At 36.2% G+C, this 25081-nt stretch overlaps 1 protein-coding gene across 10 annotated transcripts; it reads right to left on the bottom strand.

Annotated features, from left to right (window-relative positions):
• Positions 1 to 24084, bottom strand: LOC111886299 (uncharacterized). Of its 10 annotated transcripts, none has more exons than XM_042899138.2 (8): positions 23864 to 24084; positions 23345 to 23414; positions 23041 to 23200; positions 22739 to 22820; positions 22440 to 22656; positions 22098 to 22162; positions 21663 to 21928; positions 1 to 502 (listed from the first exon to the last, which is right to left on the bottom strand). In XM_042899138.2, the coding sequence occupies exons 1-7, from the start codon at positions 23942 to 23944 to the stop codon at positions 21674 to 21676; spliced, it is 930 nt and encodes a 309-aa protein (XP_042755072.1). In that variant the 5' UTR covers positions 23945 to 24084; the 3' UTR covers positions 1 to 502; positions 21663 to 21673. The 10 variants fall into 10 exon arrangements, with proteins under 10 accessions (XP_042755072.1, XP_023738302.1, XP_042755069.1 ...); XM_023882534.3 differs by lacking the exon at positions 1 to 502 and adding an exon at positions 4065 to 4277; XM_042899135.2 differs by lacking the exon at positions 1 to 502 and adding an exon at positions 7715 to 11886.
• Between the last annotated feature and the right edge of the window lie 997 nt (positions 24085 to 25081).

The following is a 25081-nucleotide window of genomic DNA, read 5'->3' as shown; positions in this document are numbered from 1 at the left end:
TAATAATTAAACCATAGGAGTAACTTGGTCTTCCTAAACAGAAACAATACGAATTTAGCTCATGGTTACAGTAAAAACAAACTTAAAAACAAATTCAACTAGGCTAGACATGCTTAATTCCTAAGATTAAGTGGAAAGTATAACCTAAATTGCCTTGATTCTTCAAAAGATCGAAGGTTAGGGTTTCTCAGCTCTCCAGAGGGTTCTTCAATCGCAGGTGTAACTCCCAAAAGCCAGAAAAAGTCCCTCAATTCGGATTAAGACCCCATATTTATAGGTATCACAAAACAGGGGCTACTCGGCGAGTAGGTCGTGGACTCGCCGAGTACCAGGTGAAATCCGTGTACGGTAAGGAGTCTTGACTTATCTTCGGGAGCATTCTTGGGTACTCGTCGAGTAGCCTCGCGGACTCGCCGAGTTGGTGTGTTTTTCCTCTTTCTTCATTGTTTGGTCTCTAATTGTTTCTCCTTGTTCCTTTTTACTTCCAAGCATGTCTTTTGGACTGAAAACAAAATTTAAGTATTATTAAGTACCTTTCGTCCACATTATGCATAATTAGCTAAAAATGAATAAAAATGTATGCTAAACATATGAATAATTATGCAAATATCACTAGCATAGATCGGCCTCCCTTCGAGATGCTTTACGAGAGGAAGTGTAGGCCCCCAATTTGTTGGGGAGAGGTTGGTCAGATAGTCGTGGGGAGTACTGAGGTGGTACTCAAGACCATGGAGAAGATCCAGCAGGTCCGGAGCAGGCTCCAGACTACTCAGAGTCGGCAGAAAAGCTATACTGACAAGCGCAACTTAGACTTGGAGCTTCAGGTGGGCGACATGGTTCTCCTGAAGGTGCCACCTTGGAAAGGTGTCATCCGGTTCAGGAAGCGGGGCAAGCTGGGCCCCAGGTACATCAGTCCGTTCAGGGTTTTGGCTCGAGTCGGTCGGGTTGCTTATCGTTTGGATATTCCAGCAGAGCTCAGCAAGATCCACAACACTTTCCATGTCTCTCAGCTGCAGAAGTGTCTAGTGGATGACTCCGCAGTTGATCCTTTAGAGGATATTCAGGTGGATGATAGCTTGAACTACATCGAGAGACCAGTAGCCATTCTTGACAGGAAGACTAAGGAGCTGAGGAACAAGAGGGTATAGTTGGTGAAGATGCAATGGCAGCACCACAAGGGCTCGGAGTGGACTTGGGAGCCCGAGGAGGACTGGAGGAGATGAGGGAGCACTACCCGGAGGTATTTCCAGACGCATCGAACTTCGAGATGAGGGCCGACAAGATTGGGCTGCACGAAGACGTACGCTGGGCGTAAGCTTGGCATACGCGGGGCGTAGTGCAACATTGGAAGCGGGGAGTTCATGAACGTACGCGCAGCGTACCAAGGAGTACGCACAACGTACGCGAGCAGACTTAAAACCCTAATTTTTAGGGTTTAAGCCATATATATATATATATATATATATATATATATATATATATATATATATATATATATATATATATATATATATATATATATATATACACACACACACAACATTATGTCCCTAGTTCGAGCAATCATATCCTCCAGTGTCTTGCAGCTGGACTGGCGCACAAACTGTCTAATGTCGCTCCTCGGCATCTCGTGTTACCGAGCCTTCTTCATATCCTCATCCGCCACATACTGCGGAACAAGAAGGGCTCTCTATTTGAATTTGGCGGTGATCTCCGCCACTATCTTTGTAGTCTGCTAGAGGTCCTGGAACTCTCGTGCTAACTGTTGTACCTCAATAACCGGTGTAAACTTGGCGTTGAACCTGGACGAGAAGTCACTCCACGTCATCGCGTCCAACGCTGCATCATCCCCAATGGCATGTCCAACCTCCTCCTACCAATCACACGCTATGTCCTTCAGAAGACAGGGGGCGAGTCGGATCTTGTACCCCTCGGGACACCGGCTAGAACGGAAAGCGTTGGCGACATCTACCAACCACCGGCTGCTAGCAATGGGGTCTTTAGCCCCATGATAGTCTGGAGCTCCACAGGCTCTGAACTCCATGAACATCAATGTGCATGCCCCCATCATGGCCGCATTCTCAGTGCGGAACGCACCCAATCTCTTATACAAAATCTCCATAATGCCCTCCTTGACCGTACCAAAGATCACAAGAGTCTAGTCTAAAATATTATGTGTAATCTCAGTTGAAATAAATTGTCTCATCTGCTCATCGAGCTGCCCAGCTCTCGAGCCAAAGCCTAATCCCTCACCTGCACCTGAACTGCCCACTGGTCTACCACATAGTGTCACCATGCTGCAACATATCATAACAACCATCAAAATACTCATCATTATCAAGAGATCACACACACACTACAAGTTTATTAGTTGTATATCAGCCATCTTGACTCGAGTATGGGTCTTATGCTTTCAGTAGTACGGGCCCATGCTACCTTCCACATCTATCCGTACTTTCCTCAAGGATTGCATTGACTCCACCATGTCCCTTTCATTACTACTGCTCCCAACACTAAACTCATCCTAGGCTTTCCCAAGGGTAATCACCATCCCACTCTCCGCCATCAGCTGCATAAGAAGTCTCTGCTATCTACTGTTGTACCTCAATAACCGGTGTAAACTTGGCGTTGAACCTGGCCGAGAAGTCACTCCACGTCATCGCGTCCAACGCGGCATCATCCCCAATGGCATGTCCAACCTCCTCCTACCAATCACACGCTATGTCCTTCAGAAGACAGGGGGCGAGTCGGATCTTGTACCCCTCGGGACACCGGCTAGAACAGAAAGCGTTGGCGACATCTACCAACCACCGGTTGCTAGCAATGGGGTCTTTAGCCCCATGATAGTCTGGAGCTCCACAGGCTCTGAACTCCATGAACATCAATGTGCATGCCCCCATCATGGCCGCATTCTCAGTGCGGAACGCACCCAATCTCTTATACAAAATCTCCATAATGCCCTCCTTGACCGTACCAAAGATCACAAGAGTCTGGTCTAAAATATTATGTGTAATCTCAGTTGAAATAAATTGTCTCATCTGCTCATCGAGCTGCCCAGCTCTCGAGCCAAAGCCTAATCCCTCACCTGCACCTGAACTGCCCACTGGTCTACCACATAGTGTCACCATGCTGCAACATATCATAACAACCATCAAAATACTCATCATTATCAAGAGATCACACACACACACACTACAAGTTTCTTGGCTGTATATCAGCCATCTTGACTCGAGTATGGGTCTTATGCTTTCAGTAGTACGGGCCCATGCTACCTTCCACATCTATCCATACTTTCCTCAAGGATTGCATTGACTCCACCATGTCCCTTTCATTACTACTGCTCCCAGCACTAAACTCATCCTAGGCTTTCCCAAGGGTAATCACCATCCCACTCTCCGCCATCAGCTGCATAAGAAGTCTCTGCTATCTCCCCCCCCCCCCCCCTAACTAGCTCGCGAATACCATTACATATAACTAAGACTAGATAATACTTCGAATGAGAGATCATGCCCTACAACGGTTGGACTCAAACAAGAGCTGCGAAATAAAGCTAGACCTAACCTTTTGAAATTATTTAGTCCTTGCAATATGAACTTAACATATTCGTTTACTAGTTAGTAAAAGATAACTAAGACTCATAAAAGCACAGAGCAAGTAGCATTCGAGCATTGAGCACATATAATCAAGCATATTCTAATCAGGCCATCATATCACTGACTAATCTGTACTAGAATGCAGTTTATAAAGCTGATACACATATAACAGGCACATAAGGCATCATTCCTAGATCCTTAGTCCTAATCTAGCATGCAGTTCTCATAACCATATCATAACATAAACTTGTATGGGTAATTTGGGAGTACTTACTTAAGCTCGGTTGATTGCATGCACCATACCCTTTTCTCTTTTCAAAATTCCTTTCTTTTTTCAAAGTTCTTTTTATAAAAATGACTTTCTTTTGAAAATTTCTATACCAATTCCTTAGTATGAGTTCAGACACACCCGAGAATGTGCCCGAATCCCTCAAACCAAGGCTCTGATACCAACTTGTAACATCCCAAAAATACGGTCCAAAATTTTCGTTTTAAATTCATTTAAGAAAACCATAATTCATATAACATCACAATAGAGATCATAATTCATGTATCTCGAATCATCATAACAAAATATTGTATAAAAATCATTTATCAAATTATCAAAGTAAATCATTGCGGGCTAAAAGATGTGGTGTGTGTTATGCAGTCATCCCGAGCTCTTCCCCTGGCTAGTGGAAGTACCTGAAACCAAAACTGAAAACTGTAAGCACGAAGCTTAGTGAGTCTCCCCAAGCTACCACATATCATACACATAAGCACATATCAACATACATTTGGCCTAGCCCGCTACCTCGGGTTCCGCCCGACATCGGACGAATCTGGCATCAGGCCCTGCTTGGCATTGAGCCCCGCTCGGTATACAAATGTATTTCTACTAGACCCCGCCTGTCTTTGGGCCCCGCCCGCTATACACATACAAGCAATAACATATAATCATGCTAGTACATAATAGACAAGCACAACACTATAACTACTAGTCTCAAGGCCTCGCCTATCTTGGGCCCCGCCCGTACTCTGCTAATAATAATAAAATATGGAACCCCATCCACACTCAGCTAGTGATGAGATACGGTCTCCCGCCCACACTCACCTCCCTACCAGGCACATACACGTATCACAAAGACAACAATTATAACTAAACATGCATTCCTTCCTCGAGTACCACCCGACATCGAACCGTAGTTTAGAAACATACGTAATAACCTTCCTTGGGCCATGTCCGGCATCGGACCGAAATCCGGAAACATATAAACTACATCAGGCTAACCCCAATATCGGATCTAAATCCGGTATACACTACATAAACGGGCCGACATTGGTGCCTTCGACCCGTTCCTACTGGAGAAAACTCACCTCACAAGCTGACTGCAGAATCCTACGAATAAACCACTCGCTGCTAGCTAGCAGATCCCCGAACTGCTGATCACTCGACTCCCCAAGCTAACATTACCAACATAATACTTAGTCAAGAACTGATAATCCTTCTTAGGGAAAAATGACCATTTTACCCCTAGTCAAATTCAACGCTTGGTCAAAGTCAAAGTCAACACCCCGATTTGACTCAACCGCCAAGTCATCCTCCTGACTCGTCGAGTTCCTTTGCTAGTCATAGTCGTGGTAGAACAAGTCAACTCTTCGAGTCCCTCTTCAGGCTCATCAAGTTTTGCCCTGTAGAAAAATCAGGACATCACGACTCAACTCGTCAAGTCCCTCTCTAGACTCACCGAGTCCCCCTCTCTGTTTGGGCCATCTTAACAGATTAAGCCCCTATTATCCCGATCAAGACTCCGTACTTCTTTTACATACAGAAAATGCCTTCTCAAGGGTAAAGTTTCAAACTTTACCCGCTACTAGTCCTTCTTGGGTTTATCTAAAACCCTAGTTCTTTAGGACATAGATCTTTGTCCAAAAGCCTTATTACTCCAAACCAAAGCATGAAAACAGAGATCTAGGCCTTAAATATCATTTGAACACGTAAAGTCTAAGACTTTTCTTCCATGCATGGCCCTTTTGGGCTTAAAAGGCCAACATAACACCTTAAAGCTTGCATGGGGGCTCCAATGGCATAAAGTTTGCACCTTTATGCCTTAACAACCCTTAATGATTCCAGACTGAAGGGATCCTTTCTTGGGACGTCCAAAACCCAAGGGTCAAGCTTATTGGACCAACCCTCCCCCCCCCCCCCCCCCCCTTAAAGTGAAAATAAGAGATCTATCAAACTACTAAGCAAGGTTGAGACTTGCTTACTAGAAAATGGAGAGGATAAGGTGTTGCTTTTGGATCTACAACTCCCTTCTGAATCTCCAAGCTTCTCCTCTTCTTCACAAGCTTCAAATACCCAAAGTTCACTAAAAAATGGCTCACCAACTCACACAAAGCTCTAAGGTTTCGTGGATTAGGGTTTTGGGACTTGGAGGCTGGAAATGAGGCCATAAGGTGAGGATTAAGATGCTTAAATAGGGTACAAAACCCCGAATCTAGGGTTTCCTAAACCCAAACCAACTCGTCGAGTTGGTCCTCCCCAACTCATCGAATTGGCTTCTCAACCCGCATCCTAAAAGCTTATTTCTACTCGTCGAGTTATCCCCTTAGGACTTGACGAGTAGACCTTCAGTTTGCATAATATATTTCCTTAATTAGCCTTCTGGTTTTCGGATGTGAGAGAAGGGGTAGGTTAGCACCCTGAAATACTAGGAAGTTACCGGTTGAAAGAGACCGAAGGGGTAGGCCAGCACCCAGATATGCTTGGCAGTATTTGTATAGTATGGTATGTGGTATGATAGGGGAAATCACTAAGCTTTGTGCTTATGGTTTTCAGTTTTGATTTTAGGTACCTCTTCTTCGAAGGGAAAGGAGCCGACATGATTGCAGCGCATCACACCATTATTCCTAGCATGAGATTCTTGGGAGACATACTCTAAATATGTTTTATTGTGACATGTTTAGATTATTGACATATGGTTTTGTTATGGGATGACACGATGAATGTTTTTAATACTAATGATTTCTTTATTACTTATTTAAAAATGAAATTTTTGGTCTTAATTTTTGGGATGTTACATAAAATCAAGCGTTTTTATAGTCTAAACTTATCTACAAAAACTAAAAAACATGTAGGAAAAAGATTCAGATCAATGCAACTTAAATTGAGTGAGTTATGCACATTTGAACAAAAAAAATCATATTACGTTTAATTGCTGAAACATAAATAAATAAATAAAATCTGATTTGATATGCTTCCTTGCGGGGCTTGTAACCAATTTAATTTTTAACTAAATCAAGCATTTTTATAGTCTAAACTTATCTAAAAAAAACTAAACAACATGTAGGAAAAAGGTTCAGGCCAATACAACTAAAATTGAGTGAGTTATACACATTTGAACAAAAAAGTCATATTACGTTTAATTCTTGAAACATAAAAAAAATTCTTATTTGATATGATTCCTTGTCGGGCTTGTAAGTCATTCAATTTTTAACCAAATCAAGCGTTTTTATATTCTAAAAATATCTACAAAAACTAAACAACATGTAGGAAAAATATTCAGGTCAATACAACTTAAATTGAGTGAGTTATGCATATTTGAACAAAAACGTTATATTACTTTTAATTGTTGAAACATAAAAAATTTCTGATTTGATATACTTCCTTGCGGGGCTTCTAACTCATTCAAATTTTAACCAAATCAAGCATTTTTATAGTCTAAACTTGTCTACAAAAATAAAACAACATATAGGAAAAAATATAGGTCAATACAACCATGGGCGGATCATTTATAGGGCCAAGAGTGGATGTGCCCCCTCCCCCCTCTAGAATTTGGGTTAGAAGCAGCCCATATCACTTCAAATTTTATAAAATATAAGTTTCCTATTGTAAAATTTCGGAATCAACTAATTTCGATTTTAGTTTTCACAATCTATTAAATGCATTGTTACAGATTTTAGATGACATTATACTTGGCAATGAAATTTGTTCCTGACTATTGAGTTCCTCCGTTTCATCTTTATTTTGTAAGAAGATATAGGAGCTGCATGTTGGTGATTCTTGAAGGAAATTTAGTTCGGAATATGGAATTGGTCCAATTTTAATGTGAATATTACATCCCTAATTGTTCTCTGCATTGAATATGAAAATTTGACGAAATTTAGATTAATTTAAAGATATGGGTGCATGTTGGTTTTTATTATTTAGAATGGTTAAATATAACTTCTCAGATATAATTGTTTTTAATCTCTACCAGTTGGTTTCTTCCCAGGTTAATAAAAAAAATGGATTTACAGGTTTACAAAACATGCATCCCAAGTGTTTGATGTAGTGTTTCAAAGAAAGTTGGACCCAAATTTCACTACTAGTATCTCTCAACCTGGTATGAGTTTATCCTCCCATTTCTATTGGCTTTTCAAACTATTTTTGATTCTTTTATTTTATTTTATTGTTTCTTAGATTATGGAGATGGATAATTACTATCGTTTTCTTTGATGAATCTTTAGCCAAAGAGTGTGATGGGTCTTCACCAATTAGGAAATGCAATGATAGTTCTTGAATGTAGTCATTAGTTTTATTAAAGAATATATAATTCTACTCAAATGTCAAAATTATGCACCAGTACTTTAAAAAATAACTCATAATTTCCTTGATAATCTATACTACTTTTGCTCCCCCACCCCCACACCATCACCACAACATTAATTGTTCAAGCTTCGCCCCTGAATACAACTTAAATTGAGTGAATTATGCACATTTGAACAAAAGAGTCATATTATGTTTAATTGCTGAAATATAAAAAAAAATCTGATTTGATATGCTTCCTTGCGGGGCGTGTAACTCATTCAATTTTTAACCAAATCAAGCTTTTTTATAGACTAAACTTATCTACAAAACATAAACAACATGTATGAAAAAGATTCAGGTCAATACAACTTAAATTGAGTGAATTATGCAACTTTCAAAATTTGGACAAAATGCAAAATTTGTAAATATTGCTAATTGTTAGTGCTGAAACAGATTTGGTTTTATTTACCTTGATGGCTATATTCGAGAAACATGTCTTTCACATCGTATGCTTATCTTAGCAATTCAAAGGTAGAGTTCCACCGTGTTGGAGTTTCACCACACAAAAACCTTTGAGTTTCTACAATCGCATCCTTCATGGCTTGTTTAAAGGTCTTGATCCGTTGCGGGGAGGCTCTAATGTATTTCATCGCATCCTGTATGCTTTTTACATGGTAAACTTCGTGTTTTAACCCCATTTTCACAACTAGGTTTATGATATGAGTCATACACCTAATGTGAAAATGTTTACCATTATCGTAAATACCCAAAAGTTCTTTCACAATGATGTTGATTGTTGCGTCATTTGTCTTGGCACTATCAACGGTCATCGTCATGACATTCTTCATGCCCACTCGTTTATGCAAATTAGCAACTCTCGGGTCATGTCTTTAGCTTTTTGAGTATCAACCTCTTTAAAGTTTACTACCCTTTTGTGAATGACAAAATCTTTAGTAATGAAGTAGGCCATGCCAACCATATAATTTATCTTTTGACACGAGGATGTCCACGTGTCGGTTGTCAAGTGGATGGTTGTTTTGGGGTTGCTCAAATGTTTGTATAACTTCTGCCTCTCCATTAAATAGGACACAACATCACGAGAAATTTTATGCCTTAAAGGCAATTTCACCCTACCATTAAGGGCGTTTACAAATTCTATGAAGGCCTCGTTTTCAATGAATTTAAAAGGTAGTTTCCCGATGGTGAAAAGGCCTAGTAAGGCAAGTTGAATCCTCGTATCATCATGTTTCCATGTGTATACATGGCCCTCGCCATTAGGAGCTTTCGTAAATGACAACTTTTGTTGTTTGTCATCATCTTCATTTGGTTTTTTGTCCAGATTTAACTTGTAGTCATTAAAATGCTTGTTTATTGAAGTTGTCCCATTCCAGTTTGCATCCACGGCTAGTAATTTTAAACAATAATTACATTCGGCAAACTTTCTTTCAATTCCATCTTCCTCCTTTATGCATTCTATCTAGAAGTAATCCCAAACATGAGTAGTACAATTATCTCTACCCTCTCGTCTGGTTGGGTTAATCCAGTCCTTTAACTCCTTCTGAGCCGTTTTTTTGTTCTTGGGTTTTGGTTCTGTTGGGTATTGTTGTTGTGTTCACTTTTTTGGTATTGGTGGTTTTTTTGTTTGTATAGAAGAAACACCAGCATGGCATGTTATACCAAGTGACGAATCAGACCAAGAAGAGGAGCCACAAGAACAACAACCATCAAAAAAACGAAAATTTGCAACCCCAAAAAAACGAAGACAACCAAAAAAACCAACACAAACAGAAAAACCACCACTACCAAAAAAGCGTACACAACAAAAATACCTAACAAAACCAAAACCCAAGAGCAAAAAAAACGAATCAAAAGGAGTTAAAGGATCGGATTAACCTAACCAGACGAGAGGATAGTGACAATTGTACCGCTCCTGTTTGGGATAACTTCGAGATAGAATGGATAAAGGAGGAAGATGGAATTGAAAGAAAGTGGGTCGAATGTAATTATTGTTTAAAATTACTAACCAGGGATGCAAATCGGAATGGGACAACTTCAATAAACAAGCATTTTAATGGTTGTAAGTTAAATCCGGACAACAAACCAAATGAAGATGATGACAAACAACAAAAGTTGTCATTTACGAAAGCTCCTAATGGCGAGGGCCATGTATACACATGGAAACATGATGATACGAGGATTCAACTTGCCTTACGAGGCCTTTTCACCATCGGGGAACTACCTTTTAAATCCATTGAAAACGAGGCCTTCATAGAATTTGTAAACGCCCTTAATGGTAGGGTGAAATTGCCTTCAAGGCATAAAATTTCTCGTGATGTTGTGTCCTATTTAATGGAGAGGCAGAAGTTCTACAAACATTTGAGCAACCCCAAAACAGCCATCCACTTGACAACCGACACGTGGACATCCTCGTGTCAAAAGATAAATTATATGGTTGGCATGGCCTACTTCATTACTAAAGATTTTGTCATTCACAAAAGGGTAGTAAACTTTAAAGAGGTTGATACTCAAAAAGCTAAAGACATGACCCGAGAGTTGCTAATTTGCATAAACGAGTGGGCATGAAGAATGTCATGACGATGACCGTTGATAGTGCCAAGACAAATGACGCAACAATCAACATCATTGTGAAAGAACTTTTGGGTATTTACGATAATGGTAAACATTTTCACATTAGGTGTATGGCTCATATCATAAACCTAGTTGTGAAAATGGGGTTAAAACACGAAGTTTACCATGTAAAAAGCATACAGGATGCGATGAAATACATTAGAGCCTCCCCGCAACGGATCAAGACCTTTAAACAAGCCATGAAGGATGTGATTGTAGAAACTCAAAGGTTTTTGTGTGGTGAAACTCCAACACGGTGGAACTCTACCTTTGAATTGCTAAGATAAGCATACGATGTCAAAGACGTGTTTCTCGAATATAGCCATCAAGGTAAATAAAACCAAATCTGTTTCAGCACTAACAATTAGCAATATTTACAAATTTAGCATTTTGTCCAAATTTTGAAAGTTGCATAACTCACTCAAGTTAAGTTGTATTTACCTGAATCTTTTTCATACATTTTGTTTATGTTTTGTAGATAAGTTTAGACTATAAAAACGCTTGATTTGGTTAAAAATTGAATTGGTTAAAAATTTAATGAGTTACAGGTCCCGCAAGGAAGCATATCAAATCAGAATTTTTTTATATTTCAGCAATTAAACATAATATGACTCTTTTGTTCAAATGTGCATAACTCACTCAATTTAAGTTGTATTCAGGGGCGGAGCTTGAACAATTAATGTTGTGGTGGTGGTGGTGGTGTGTGTGTGTGTGTGTGGGGGGGGGGGGGGGGGGGGGGGGGCAAATTTGAGTAGAATTATATATTCTTTAATATAACTAATGACTACATTCAAGAACTATCATTGCATTTCCTATTTGGTGAAGACCCAGCACACCCCCTATACCTATAAGTTACAAGTAGTTGTCACCTCTTTGGCTAAAGATTCATCAAAGAAAACGATAGTAACTATCCATCTCCATAATCTAAGAAACACTAAAATAAAATAAAAGAATCAAAAGTAGTTTGAAAAGCCAATAGAAATGGGAAGGATAAACTCATACCAGGTTAAGAGATAATAGTAGTGAAATTTGGGTCCAACTTTCTTTGAAACACTACATCAAACACTTGGGATGCATGTTTTGTAAACCTGTAAATCCATTTTTTTTATTAACCTGGGAAGAAACCAACTGGTAGAGATTAAAAACAATTATATCTGAGAAGTTATATTTAACCATTCTAAATAATAAAAACCAACATGCACCCATATCTTTAAATTAATCTGAATTTCGTCAAATTTTCATATTCAATGCAGAGAACAATTAGGAATGTAATATTCACATTAAAATTGGACCAATTCCATATTCCAAACTAAATTTCCTTCAAGAATCACCAACTTGCAGCTCTTATATCTTCTTACAAAATAAAGATGAAACGGAGGAACTCAATAGTCAGGAACAAATTTCATTGCCAAGTATAATGTCATCTAAAATCTGTAACAATGCATTTAATAGATTGTGAAAACTAAAATCGAAATTAGTTGATTCCGAAATCACAACAACTAGCAAACAGAGGAACTCAGGAGTCGGGAACAATTCATCCAAATTTGACAATAGCATGCTTATATTTATAACTTTTGAAGTGATACGGGCTGCTTCTAACCCGAATTCTAGGGGGGGGGGGGGATAGCCCCTCCTGATCCTATAAATGATCTGCCCATGGTTGTATTGACCTGAATCTTTTTCCAACATGTTGTTTAGTTTTTGTAGATAAGTTTAGACTATAAAAACGCTTGATTTGGTTAAAAATTGAATGAGTTACAAGTCCCGCAAGGAAGCATATCAAATCAGAATTTTTTTATGTTTCAGCAATTAAACGTAATATGACTTTTTTGTTCAAATGTGCATAACTCACTCAATTTAAGTTGTATTAACCTAAATCTTTTTCCTACATATTTAGTTTTTGTAGATAAGTCTAGACTACAAAAACGCTTGATTGGGTTAAAAATTGAATGAATTACAATCCCCGCAAGAAATAAAATCAAATCAGAAATTTTTTATATTTCAGCAACTAAACGTAATATGATTTTTTTTTTGTTCAAATATGCATAACTAACTCATTTTAAGTTGTATTGACCTGATTCTTTTTCCTACATGTTTAGGTTTGTAGATAATTTTTTACTATAAAAACACTTGATTTGGTTAAAAATTGAATGAGTTACATCTCTTGGAATATAGCATACCATATATATATATATATATATATATATATATATATATATATATATATATATATATATATATATATATATATATATATATATATATATATATATATATATATATATATATATATATATATTTGCAGCAACATACATGGAAACTTTTATTGTATTTTCTTTGTTGTTTTTTATAGATCCAATGTTTCAAAAAAGTGTGGAAAGGATACCATCGCATTCAGACATTGAGATGATTACAAAGATGATGGAGTTCCTTGAGAAGTTTAAGAAGAAAACTGAAAAAGTTTAGTGTTCAACAAAGCCTATCTTCCATACTTATACACGGGAGATCTTAAATATAGAGCAACGAATTAGGAAATAGGAAACCAACCCGGATTTTTTGTTTATGGTACCGGGTATGAAAGAAAAATATGACAAATATTGGAGTGACTATGACAATATAAGTGATTATGTCTTCTTTGCGACATTGTTAGATCCTCAATGCAAGTCAAAGTTTGTGAAAATTGTTTTTACCCAAATGCTTAAAGCCAAGAACAAAGATAATAAGATGTATGTTGATGAGATAGAATCGAAAGCACGTGCAAAGGTTATTGATATCGAATGCAAATTAGACAAGTTTTTCAATACATATTTGGAAAGACCAAACATGACACCGTCGTCTCAACAAGAAACTCTCGAAGAAGTTGTTAAATTTGATGACGAAAACGAATTCTTTGGAAGCTATATGACCTCGGGAAGTGTCTCATTGTCTTCGTTGGAAAGTCAATTGCAACGATACTTAAGCGAGAACCCAATTGGATTTGACAAAGGATATGATATCTTCACATGGTGGAAAAATAACATGGTGCGGTTTCCGATCGTTTGCTTGAATAGCAAGAGGTATCGACTTTTACTTCAATTTTTCATATTTATTTTATAAATTCATGTCGTGTATTATATACTAATTTGTTTCTTAATAGATATTTCGGGGAAGCAAATTTCCACCGTGGCATCTGAATCCACATTCATCGTCGAGTAATTACCGACTACCGTACTAATTTGTCGGTTGTGATTGTGGAGGCATTAATATGCACCTAAAATTGGCTAAGAAATAGTAGCTTGCCTATATATGACTATGACAAAGTGCATGATGTGTTAGTTGACAATGACCTCGCTATTGGTAATACACTAATATTTGTTACATTTTAAACGTCTTATTAGTAATTGTTACATTTTATTAAGTAATAACGTTTTTCTTTTGTATTATATATAGACATTGTGGATGCATTACACAACTTGAAGCTAACGGGGAAGAGATCGGTGAATTAGTCAAAATGTCAATAGATGTTGGAATCCACATATTAGACTTTTTTTTGTTGGGGAAACTTGAAAGTATATTTTGAATTTTGAAAGTATATTTTGAATGTTGGATAGCTAATGATGGTGCAATGGTTGTTTGAAAGAGAGAAACTGACTTATTTTTGATAATATCAAACTTATAGTTTTTCATATATTGTCTGGCAATCGCTTGTTTATATAGATTATATTTATAAATTAGTGCAGTTTCCTAAAATAATAATACATCCAACACTTGACAAGGTTTCAAGACCCGACAAGAATCGTCAAAAACCGAAACCGTAACCGAAATATTTCTCAAAATACAGTGCTATTTCTCGAGGACCGGTTCCAACATCGAAGACCCGACAAAAATCAAAACCGACGGTCCGATTCGGTTCCTAAATTCGGTCAACTTCGGTTCCTGGGTCGGATCCGATTCAGGTCGGTTCCTTTGCTCATCCCTAGACATAATGTTTTAGTTGAATTTTAGATTTGTCTTGATTTAAAAGAATAAAGCACAATAAATACCTCACATATTGTGCAACTTTTTAAATTTTATATTTTCTTTTATACACATTCCAAGTCCAATAGTTTCTATAATATGGCAATTAGTGGGGTTATAAACAAACCAACAAACACAAACAAAAGACTTGTTCATATTTACCTTTCCAGATTAATATAAATAACAAACAAACAGATTTTCTTATTTGTGTTCATTTGTTTAACAAATTACTTTCATGTTCATGCACGAAACGTAAATGAACATAAATCATTTATATTTTAGTTTGATAGTTTTTGTGGCAATGTGGCATATGGCAATTTATGTTTTTACCAAGAACAATCACAAGCACATAGAAATATTTTGAGAAAATTCATTTATTTCATCAAGAAAGAAAAAAAATATGAAGTTTATACATGTTTAGGCAAAAATATAAATGGAGGAAAAGTGATAGTTATATCCTTAGCCACCCCTATACATAGTATCTTTCAGCAGTATGCCACCAACAACTCCAATGAGCAAAAGAATATATGATCAAATAGCCACAGGTTATTCTATGACCTATAAGACATCAATGGTGTGTCCACGTGTCATGATCCTACATGGTCTCCTGCAGCAATGAAGTCAATGTTCAATGTTCCTTTAACTCAATGTTAGTTTGTCTTAATCGGTTAAGTCAATGTTCAATGTTCCTTTAAGATATCTTATCTCTAAAATGGGTGATAACTGCACAATTAGCGAGTCTATAATAAGAATGGAAAAGCTGAGAGCAAATGTAATTAGAGCTTGCTTAAGCATCCACAGTAAAGAAAAGTGTTGTAAAACTCGGCCCACTACCAGGCAATTGACTGAGTCAAACTTGGACCAATTTGGTCAAGCACGGTCAAATAGTCAAAATTGAATTTAAAAAAAAAAGTCAAGAATTTTGATAGAAATCTTAACACAATAATGAAGGAACCGCAAATTGAATGCTTGATTCCTATGGAAGTGAAATGGAATTCAAAATAACAAATCAGGGAAAATAATCAAATGATTATCCTTCCTACCCTAAATCAGAGAGGGTCTAAAAAGAGATGACCTCCTGATGACCATAAAAATGAAAAGTACTCAATCCCCCAATACTCTTAAGATAATAGTTATTTATACTAGCCTAGGGATGATTCTAGAAAAGGGTGCAAAAACAGAAAATAAAAAATATTACAAGCAAATATTTGCTATAAACTGAGTTAGGATTTAGAAAACAAACAAACAAGAACCCAAAACTATTCATTGTATTGATTTAAGAACCCTAAACAAAATTACAAAAAAGATGGTTTGGCAAATTCGAGAAGCCACTCTCCCAGGGTATGAAATACCAGATTTCTCACAAAAGATAGATGATGATACCCACATACCCTCTTGATAAGCCCCGTCAACTATTATTACCATTGTGGGGAGGGGAGTTTCATTGTTTTATTGCTTTTCTCTTATTATTAGTTATGTTGTGTCCACTTATCTCTGCAGGAGGTCCTTTTTGGTGGAGGATAAGTGTCCTTGTCCTTTTGGTCTGATCCTCAGAGTACAAGTAGGCATTTCTTTTTTTCCTTTTGTTTTAGTAAGAATATTGTTTCTTCCTTGGAGATACCCATATCTCGAATATTGGGATTGTCTAATACAATTCACGTCTTGTTCATTTACTATGTCTTAAATCCGCATTCAACTTGATAGATCCAACTTAGGTCTATCAATTGGTATCAGAGCAAGGTGGCTCCTCGGAAAAAAGAATGTTCCATCAGACAAGAAGTTAAGAAGCTTTGGACAAAAATCTGGGAAAATCATGGATGAGCAACAACAGAAAGTGGTTAACCAACAACAAGCCAGAGCAATTGAAGATAACAAACTTAAACAGAATGAGATGATGAGGAAGCTTGATGTTCTGGTGGGGAAGATAGAGAAAATGGAGCGTGGAAAGGGTTCCAAAACACCAAACTCAGGCCTAATCACTCCCGATGGGAATCTCATGGACAAGAACAATGGTCAAGGAGGCAGCGGAACAGCGGTTCTAGTGACAGAGGTATGGGATTGTTTTTTGGGTCCTTCTAAGGAACAAATCAAGGGAAACTGAAATTCGAATTTGTGTCTGTGTCTGTGTCGCGTTCATGTCAAGTGTAAAAAACATGATGTCGTGTCATGTTCGTTTTCAAAATTCGACACAAAATTGACACAATCTACCATTTGTTTGTTGTGTTTGTTGTGTTAAGTATGCTTAAGTATTAATTAAATAAACTAATTGTTATTTTATGTTAGTTAAAAAAACACAACATTGTGTCGTGTCGTGTTCGTGTTACAAAAAATCTTGTCGTGTTGTGTCGGACAAAAGCACGACATGATTGCCTGATTTGCCACTCATATCACAGATCAATGTTATCTTGGTGGAAGAGGCAGAAATTCACACAGACTCGGAACCACTCAGACAAGTTGATAGACCCGGAAGTAAGATTGGATTCCAGCGATGTTAATCATCTTGTGGAAGTCTCCCTCAACTCCGTTGCCAGGTTGACCTCTCACCACACCCTGACCGATCCAGGAGCAACTCATAACTTCCTAGCTTTCAGGGTGGTCAAAGAACCGAGCATTCCGGTCACCGATACTGAACCATATGGATTGAAGATGGGAACGGGGGACATTGAGGAGGGTCGGGGTGTGTAAAGGTATCTTTTTACAACTCCATGAGATCGATATTGTCGAAGAATTCCTTCCCTTAAGACTCGATAGCATTTGATGTCATACTAGGGATGAAATGGTTGGAAACTTTAGGTACAACCCAGACAAATTGGAAGGAACAAAAAATTGAATTTGACTTTGGGAAATCAAAAGTAAAATTGAAGGGAGAGGTTGCTCTTGGAAAATCTATAGTCACATTGAGGACCATGGAGAGGGACTTGAAGAGGGAGAAGGCAGAATTGCTTATTGAGTTCGGCAACACACAACACTTATTGAGTTCGGCAACACACAACACAGATACCTAGTTAGGTACCTAAATTTCTAACTCAAAATTCTCCACAAATTTGATGGAATCTTTTGTTCCTGAACTCCCACAAAAACGCCATTTAGAACATCTGATAATTCTAAAAGACAACATCCCTCCGATTAGTGCCCGACCCTATCGGTGTCCCCATTTCCAAAAAGACGAGATAGAGCGGTTGATCACAAAAATGTTAATCGCATGGGTCATCCAAGTCAGCTACACAGTCCCGGTGATTTTGGTTAAAAAAAAAAGGATGGGTCATGGCGGTTCTGTGTCAATTACTGTCAATTACTGACACTACAGGTCGCTAAATCGGGCAACGGTTCCCGACAAATTCCCCATTCCGGTTATTGATGAGCTTTTAGACGAATTACATGGATCGATCATTTTCAACAAGTTAGATCTAAGATCTGGGTATCATCAAATCCGAATCCCAACACAAGACATCCCTAAAACCGCCTTCTGCACACATGGCGAGCATTACAAGTTCAAAGTAATGTCTTTTGGGCTTACAAATGCCACAACCACCTTCCGGTCGCAAATGAACGATATCTTTTGTCCATATTTAAGAAAATTCATTTTTGTGTTTTTTGATGGCATACTTGTAAGTTGTAACAGTGACACACACACATAGTAAAAGTTCAAACGAGAATGGAAAAAGGTTGAGAAGGCGAGAACAAATTTCAACCACTAATTTATTGCCATTAAGTTATTTTCCAGCCCATTAAATATTTTTCAACCACTTTTAAACACCTCCCTTAAGTCGAATGTGGTCTTCTACAAATCATACATGGAATTTATCTCATTTGACAATCACCACACAAGAATTTCTTCCCTTCTAAGTCGTACTATTTTATACTTTTTAACTTTGTAATTCTACTAGTTGAGTGTCTAACTAGCTAATGTATCTTACGGATTTTTGAACACATTCAACATGATAGTTGTGATCTTTTAGCTCATCTTTGATATTAAGGTTTAAAATATGGGTCATGCAGGTAAGGTGGAAATGTTTTCCACCATCATACGATTTGGGCAATTTTTTAATCAAAAATTTTATCGTCTTATCATCTGAAGTAGCATTGTCGGTAGTCATGGTCATCACGTTCTTTATCCCCACCCAAGTATACAATCCAATAGCAAATGGGTCACTTCTTCCCTTGTGATTATCTATGGATCTAAAGTTTAGAATTATTTTATGCATTACCCAATTATCATCAATAAAGCGACCATTTACAACCATATAATTTATTTTTTGATGAGAGAAAGTCCAAATATTTGTAGTCTTAAGTGTATTGTGTTACTTGGATTACTAAAGTAAGGATTTTTTTTCTTTAATAAACATAATATTTAGAAACATCACGATTAATCTTATGCATAGATGGTATAGAAACTTTTTGTTAAGAGCATTTTTGTACCTAATAGAACTTCATTTTCTACAAACTTAAACGGTATTTCACCTACAACAAATAGGTTAAATAAAACTTTCTTAATCCTAAAAGCATCATGTTTCTAAGTTGTGACACTACTACCCTCTGCACAAACTTGTTTTTTTAAATTGCAATTGTTTTGCCCTTTATCGTTTTCTAGGTTTTTTGGCTTCTACCAACGTGTTTATTTAAACTAGACGTTTTGTTTATCGGCTTTAAATAACTTTAACTTTTTAATCTTTTACTTTTGTTCGTATCGGCTTTAAATAACTTTAACTTTTTAATCTTTTACTTTTGTTCGTATCGGCTTTAAATAACTCCAGCTTTTTATGTTTTTTATGTTGTAGATCTTGATTCTTCAATGTTATTGATGTTGTAAAATTGTAATCATGATTCTTGAATGACATTAACAATAATTGTTATGTTGCAACATTATTGGTGAATGCCACTGATGTTGCAATCTTGATGTCATAGTTGTTGACTTTATGTAATGTGATAGAAGTAAATGTTTTTTTGTAGTGTAGGATGACAATATATTTGTTGGATCCACCCCCACCCATGTGATTGTTGATGATGATTATTCTGAAAAGGAAAAAGAAGAGCATATGGCATTGAAAGTCACATAAAAGAGAATAGGTACCACCAAAAACAAGATGTTAAAAACATTTGTAAAGGTTTGGCTACAAAATGATGTGGAGTGAAAACTAAGCATGCTAAATGTAAGTTCTGCTCAACTATCCTTAAAGTCGACACGAACAAAATGGAACATCTACCTTAAATAAACCCGTCGGTAGATGCAAAAAAATAATCCGGAAAACATCAAAGAGCAAACCAATTTTTAATTTAAAAAACAAGCTTTTGGGGAGGATAGTAGTGTCACAACTTGGAAACATGATGAGGTTAGGATTAAAAAAGTTTACTTACCGTATTTGTTTTAGGTGAACTAGAGTTTAAGTTCATAGAAAACAATACTTTTATTGAATACACAAATGCTCTTAACGGGAAAGTTACTGTACCATTTAGGCATAAGATTAGTCGTGAAGTTTCTAAGTATTATGTTGATGAGAAAGAAATATTTACTTACTACATTAATCCAAGTTACATAACACAATATACTTGACTACGGATACTTGGAAATCTTCTCATCAAAAAGTGAAGTGTATGGTTGTAGCGTGTCACTTTATAGATGATAATTGGGTTATACATAAAAGAATTTTAAACTTTAGACCCATAGATATTCAAAAGGGGAAGACGTGGCTCATTTGTTATTGGATTGTATACATGGGTTGGGGATAAAGAACATTATGGTAATGATCGTCAACAATACCACTTTAAATTAACGATAAGCCAATAGAATTTTTTATTAAAAAATTGTCCAGTTTGTATGATGGTGGAAAACATTTTCACATTAGGTGCATGACCCATATTTTGTACCTAATTGTCAAAGATAGGGTAAAAGAACACAACTATCATGTTGAATGAGTTCAAAAAGCCGTAAGATACATTAGACATTCAACCGATAGAATTGCAAATTTTAAAAAGTGTATAAAAGAATGCGGCTTAAAAGAAATAAATTCTTATGTGGTGATTGACCAATGAGATGAAATTCCACGTATGAGTTGTTGAAGACCGCATCTGACTTAAGAGATGCGTTTGAAGGTGTCCTAGAAAATGACGTAATGGGCTGGAAAACAACTTAATGGGGCTGGAAAATAACGGGTTTTGGAACGAAAACCGGTTTAGTCCATAGCAGTCTGGTTCCCAATTTGATTCAGCCGATTCTTTTGGTTCTAGTCCAGCCTGAGCCGATCCTAGAGCCGATCCTAGAACCGGGCTCATGCCTATCTGTAAGTGCTTTGTAATAAAGACGTGGGGGTATTTTGGTCGATTATTATATTAGTATAAATACGAGATCTTGGGAAGTCAGTTGGTAGTTATTGATTTGTTCAGTTAGAAAAAGTTCTTGAAAGAGACATCCTCTTGAAAGGTAGATTTCATTTTAAATCATTCAACTATAATCATTTAATCAATTGAATCTTCTACCAACTATTATCATCAAATCTAGAGTGTAAAAACACCAAACGAGACTATTTCAAAAACTACCATCCCACAACCAAGATTCTCTCCCCTTCCTCGTGATTTCCTAAATGCTAAAAACAAAGACCTAGATCGTAAAAACTTAAGACTTAAGATAGGAGAATACAATAGAGATTTGTTAAGTACATATTAGGCACCATATTAGACGTCTTTTACTTTATTTATACTTTTATAGCATTTTGTAGATAGAATTCATGTATGGCACCTTCATTAGGGTTTGCAGTTGATTTGTATAAAAGTGATTTCTTTATGCAGTTGATCATAAGTAATGTGTAGATGGCTAGTTGAGTCATACATCACAAAGGTTGCTTATAAATCTTGTATAAATATTGATACCATTGTAAAAGAGAAGAAGTGTAACTTACCATCATTGAGATTACCACGTAAAAGAAGGCAATACATATGATGGATAAGCATCATACTTCAATGCAAGAGCATGCACAGAAGACACGTCAGCAAGTTCTCCAAATCCACCAAGTCCAAGTTCATTTGCATGGATCCCACAAGTGATAAAAGCAGATTCAATCCCAGATGCATTTGCACCTTTTATGTCATGGTGTAAAGAGTCCCCCACAGCAATTGAATCAGAAGCATCCACACCAGCCATAGCCATAGCTGCTTTATAGATAATCTGATGCATTAATGAAACCATAATAACTTAATAAGCAACCAAGAAACAAAGTTTGCAAAACAACTAAAGAATCACAATAATAAATCTCGTTTTGCAAATCTAAAATTGAAAAGAATGTTAAGAATATATAAAAGCATAAACTTTATTTGGTTTTGAATACTAAAATCACCTCATGAGGCTTGCCCATCCATTTAACTTCACCACCAAGCTTTTCGTAAGTAGCTGCTAAAGTACCTAAAAAGAACATAAACAGTATAATAGTCAAGTGTAGTTTTACCTAATTGCCCTTCTACTTTTTTCCTCTCAACTTCTCTCATGTTAAAATCCATAAACATTAATAAAACATATGGCTTATTCACTTTAAAAAGAAACAGAACTTATGTGTACAACATTTTATCCAGATAGACATCATTTGGTTACTTTACCTATACATGACTTAATACAGAAGAAAAAAAAAAACCTAAGATATAAATAATAAGAGTCTCAAGTAAGAAAAAAAATAAAAAGTTACCAGGCATGATGCGTAATTCTCTAGCTTCAACAGTGACAAAATCAGGATTTGCTACCACCATAGGGATACCTTTAGCTGCACAATGTTCTAGAATCTTCTCAAGCTCCTCAAGCTTCTTGGAAATAGAGTCACCAGAAGAAAGCCCTAGAGCTTCAGTACCATGGACCAAAATAAACTCAGCTTTTTCGACATTCTCTACAACCTGTAACCCTAACCCCTGCAGCAATATGATAAAGAAATATAAAAAAGAAATATCAATGTGCTTTCATTTATTTGTTTCTTTCTATTGCAACATTTACCTCAAGTGATATAGCACCTCGATCACTCCATGTCATGTGAATGCAGGTCTTTCCTAAAACACGAAACCAAGGATCATCTCTCCTGTTCATGGTAGATCACATATTAAAGATATTATTTGCATGCTTCTTGAAGAAAATAAAGAAAAAGAAGTACACGTTACATAATTGGTTGTTTTTCATAAAAAGGAGAATCTCCAAGATTTATAAGGCCACTAAGCCTATAACAATGATACTCATCAAATCTAGTAAAAGTCGATTTGTAATGAAATAATGAATTAATCTTTGGATTTTTGTCACACTACCTTTGAAGATGTTGATATGTTAATTCTCCACTGGTGATAGCTCCAATGAAGAGAGAGGGATCAAATCCAAGGCTTTTCAATTTATCCAATGTTGTTGATGCACGTCTTGATGAATTACTAATAATGACCATTTTAGCACCACGAGAAGCCAGATTTTCCACTGTTAGAAAAGTAGGAAACTTGACTATATGATATATCACCCCCAAAATGTCAAAAGAATAACATACTTTGGAGAGAAGAAAAAAAAAAGGATCTCCAATTGACATGACATCCCTTACCAAAATGTCAAAAGCTCATAACATACATGTAGATATGGCACCAGGGTAAGGTTGTTTCCCATCATGAAGAACACCAAATTGATCCAACAGCCATGCCTGCACCAAATATCACTTGGGTAACTAAAAATTATCAATTTGAAAGGTAAATGGTTTGAGATTGACACAAGAAGCACATAACATTCTGCAATTTTAATCCACAAATCAAGACTAAAGTCTAATGATGCAAATTACTCAAAAGATACTTGGAAATATCAACAGATGAGAATGAAGGGTTCATTATACGACGACATGATAAGCTCGAAGTTAAACCCATATTTGATACCATAATACACCACAAGGAGGGCGTTAAGGGTTGCCGGCAACATACAAAAGGCTATTAAGGTTTTCCTCTAGGTAGATGGGGGCAGGAGGCGGTAAGAAGGGCTGTGCGCGGCGGACGGTGGCTATGGGGAGGAAGAAAGTCGGAAGGTCGCATTTCTACCTTAAATACGGTTTTCTTTTGAACTGTAAATCGGAAAAATAAGGATAGAAGTTGGAAAGCATGCCTTGTAATGGCGAGATTCAGCAATTTGCTGGAGACCTGTGAAGATCTTGATGTCACTCGCATTGGATGCAGCCATTGCCATTATGTTCTCTTCAACAGCAGTTACGATTTCCGGCCACAACCTGCAATCCAGGAACGCTCTTTTGGCCGACCAATCTTTAGAGAATCTGGGAATTGAGGCCGAGCAAGATTTATTTGAGCTAATGATAAATCATAAAAATACAAATTTTGGATTTTATTAGGGTTCTACTATAAGGAAAAAAAAAATAGTTAAATCTTCGAAGTTTAACTAATTAATTTAAAAAAGAAAACTTCTATGTACATTTTTTTATTTAATAAAGTACTACAAATCGGTAACTGTATTTATTTGACTATTCTAGCAGGCATCATGTTTTCAAAATTTATATTTTTTTTTAGATTTTAAACTTTATTATAAAGTTGGTCTAAATTTTATAATTTTAACTAAAAATTCAAAGAAATTTATGAATTCTATCATAAATTTGGTTTTTTTATATATTTTTTTTCAAAATTTTGTTTCGAATATATTTTTTTTATATAAAAACATATTTATATAAAAAAACATATTTGTACATAAAAACCTTCTTTTTTCTATATTAAAAACTTTTTAAAAAACAATTTTATAGACGAAATACTTATTTATAAAAACATTTTTACTTTAAATACCTATTTATAAAAATATAGTTATATAAAAATGCAAAAAATACACATATGTAAAATATATTATTATATCCATATATACGTTAAAAGACTTTTATAAAATAGATAATTATTAAGTACTTGAAAAATATTTTATGTGCATACAAATACATAAAAACATATACAAATACGTTTTTATAAAAAAAAAAATGTATAAAAATAGGCATTATATATACATATATATATATATATATATATATATATACACACACACACACACACAAACACGTATTTTATAAAAATATACACAAATGTTTTTTTTTAAATATGGAGATTTTTTTAAATATTTGTTTAAACTATGATGTTTTGTTAAATGGTTTCTGTTAAACCTTGTTTTTGGATTAAACCGTAGTTTTAAATTTATTCTAAAAATATGTGGTGTTACAGTTGGTATCAGTGTCATGTTTTAAGCGAATTAGGATGGATCATTCAACTCTTAGACGTAGACTTTGGTTATGGAATATGTGAATGAGACATAAGATTGATATGCCTTAAGTTAGAT

The sequence above is a fragment of the Lactuca sativa genome, chromosome 2, assembly GCF_002870075.4.
Source record: "Lactuca sativa cultivar Salinas chromosome 2, Lsat_Salinas_v11, whole genome shotgun sequence".
Lineage (NCBI taxonomy): Eukaryota > Viridiplantae > Streptophyta > Magnoliopsida > Asterales > Asteraceae > Lactuca > Lactuca sativa.
The sequence above is the reverse complement of the archived record's forward strand: the minus strand, read 5'-3'. Positions and strand labels throughout refer to the sequence as shown.

What these genes read in the sequence shown, in the direction of transcription:
- LOC111886299 (XM_042899138.2), bottom strand. Translation starts at nt 23,944, where the DNA reads ATGGCAATGGCTGCATCCAATGCGAGTGACATCAAGATCTTCACAGGT. An exon ending in AGAATTACGCATCATGCCTG is followed by an intron (nt 22,163 to 22,439) that starts GTAACTTTTTAT and finishes TGTTCTTTTTAG; the next exon opens with GTACTTTAGCAGCTACTTAC. An exon ending in GGATGGGCAAGCCTCATGAG is followed by an intron (nt 21,929 to 22,097) that starts GTGATTTTAGTA and finishes TTAATGCATCAG; the next exon opens with ATTATCTATAAAGCAGCTAT.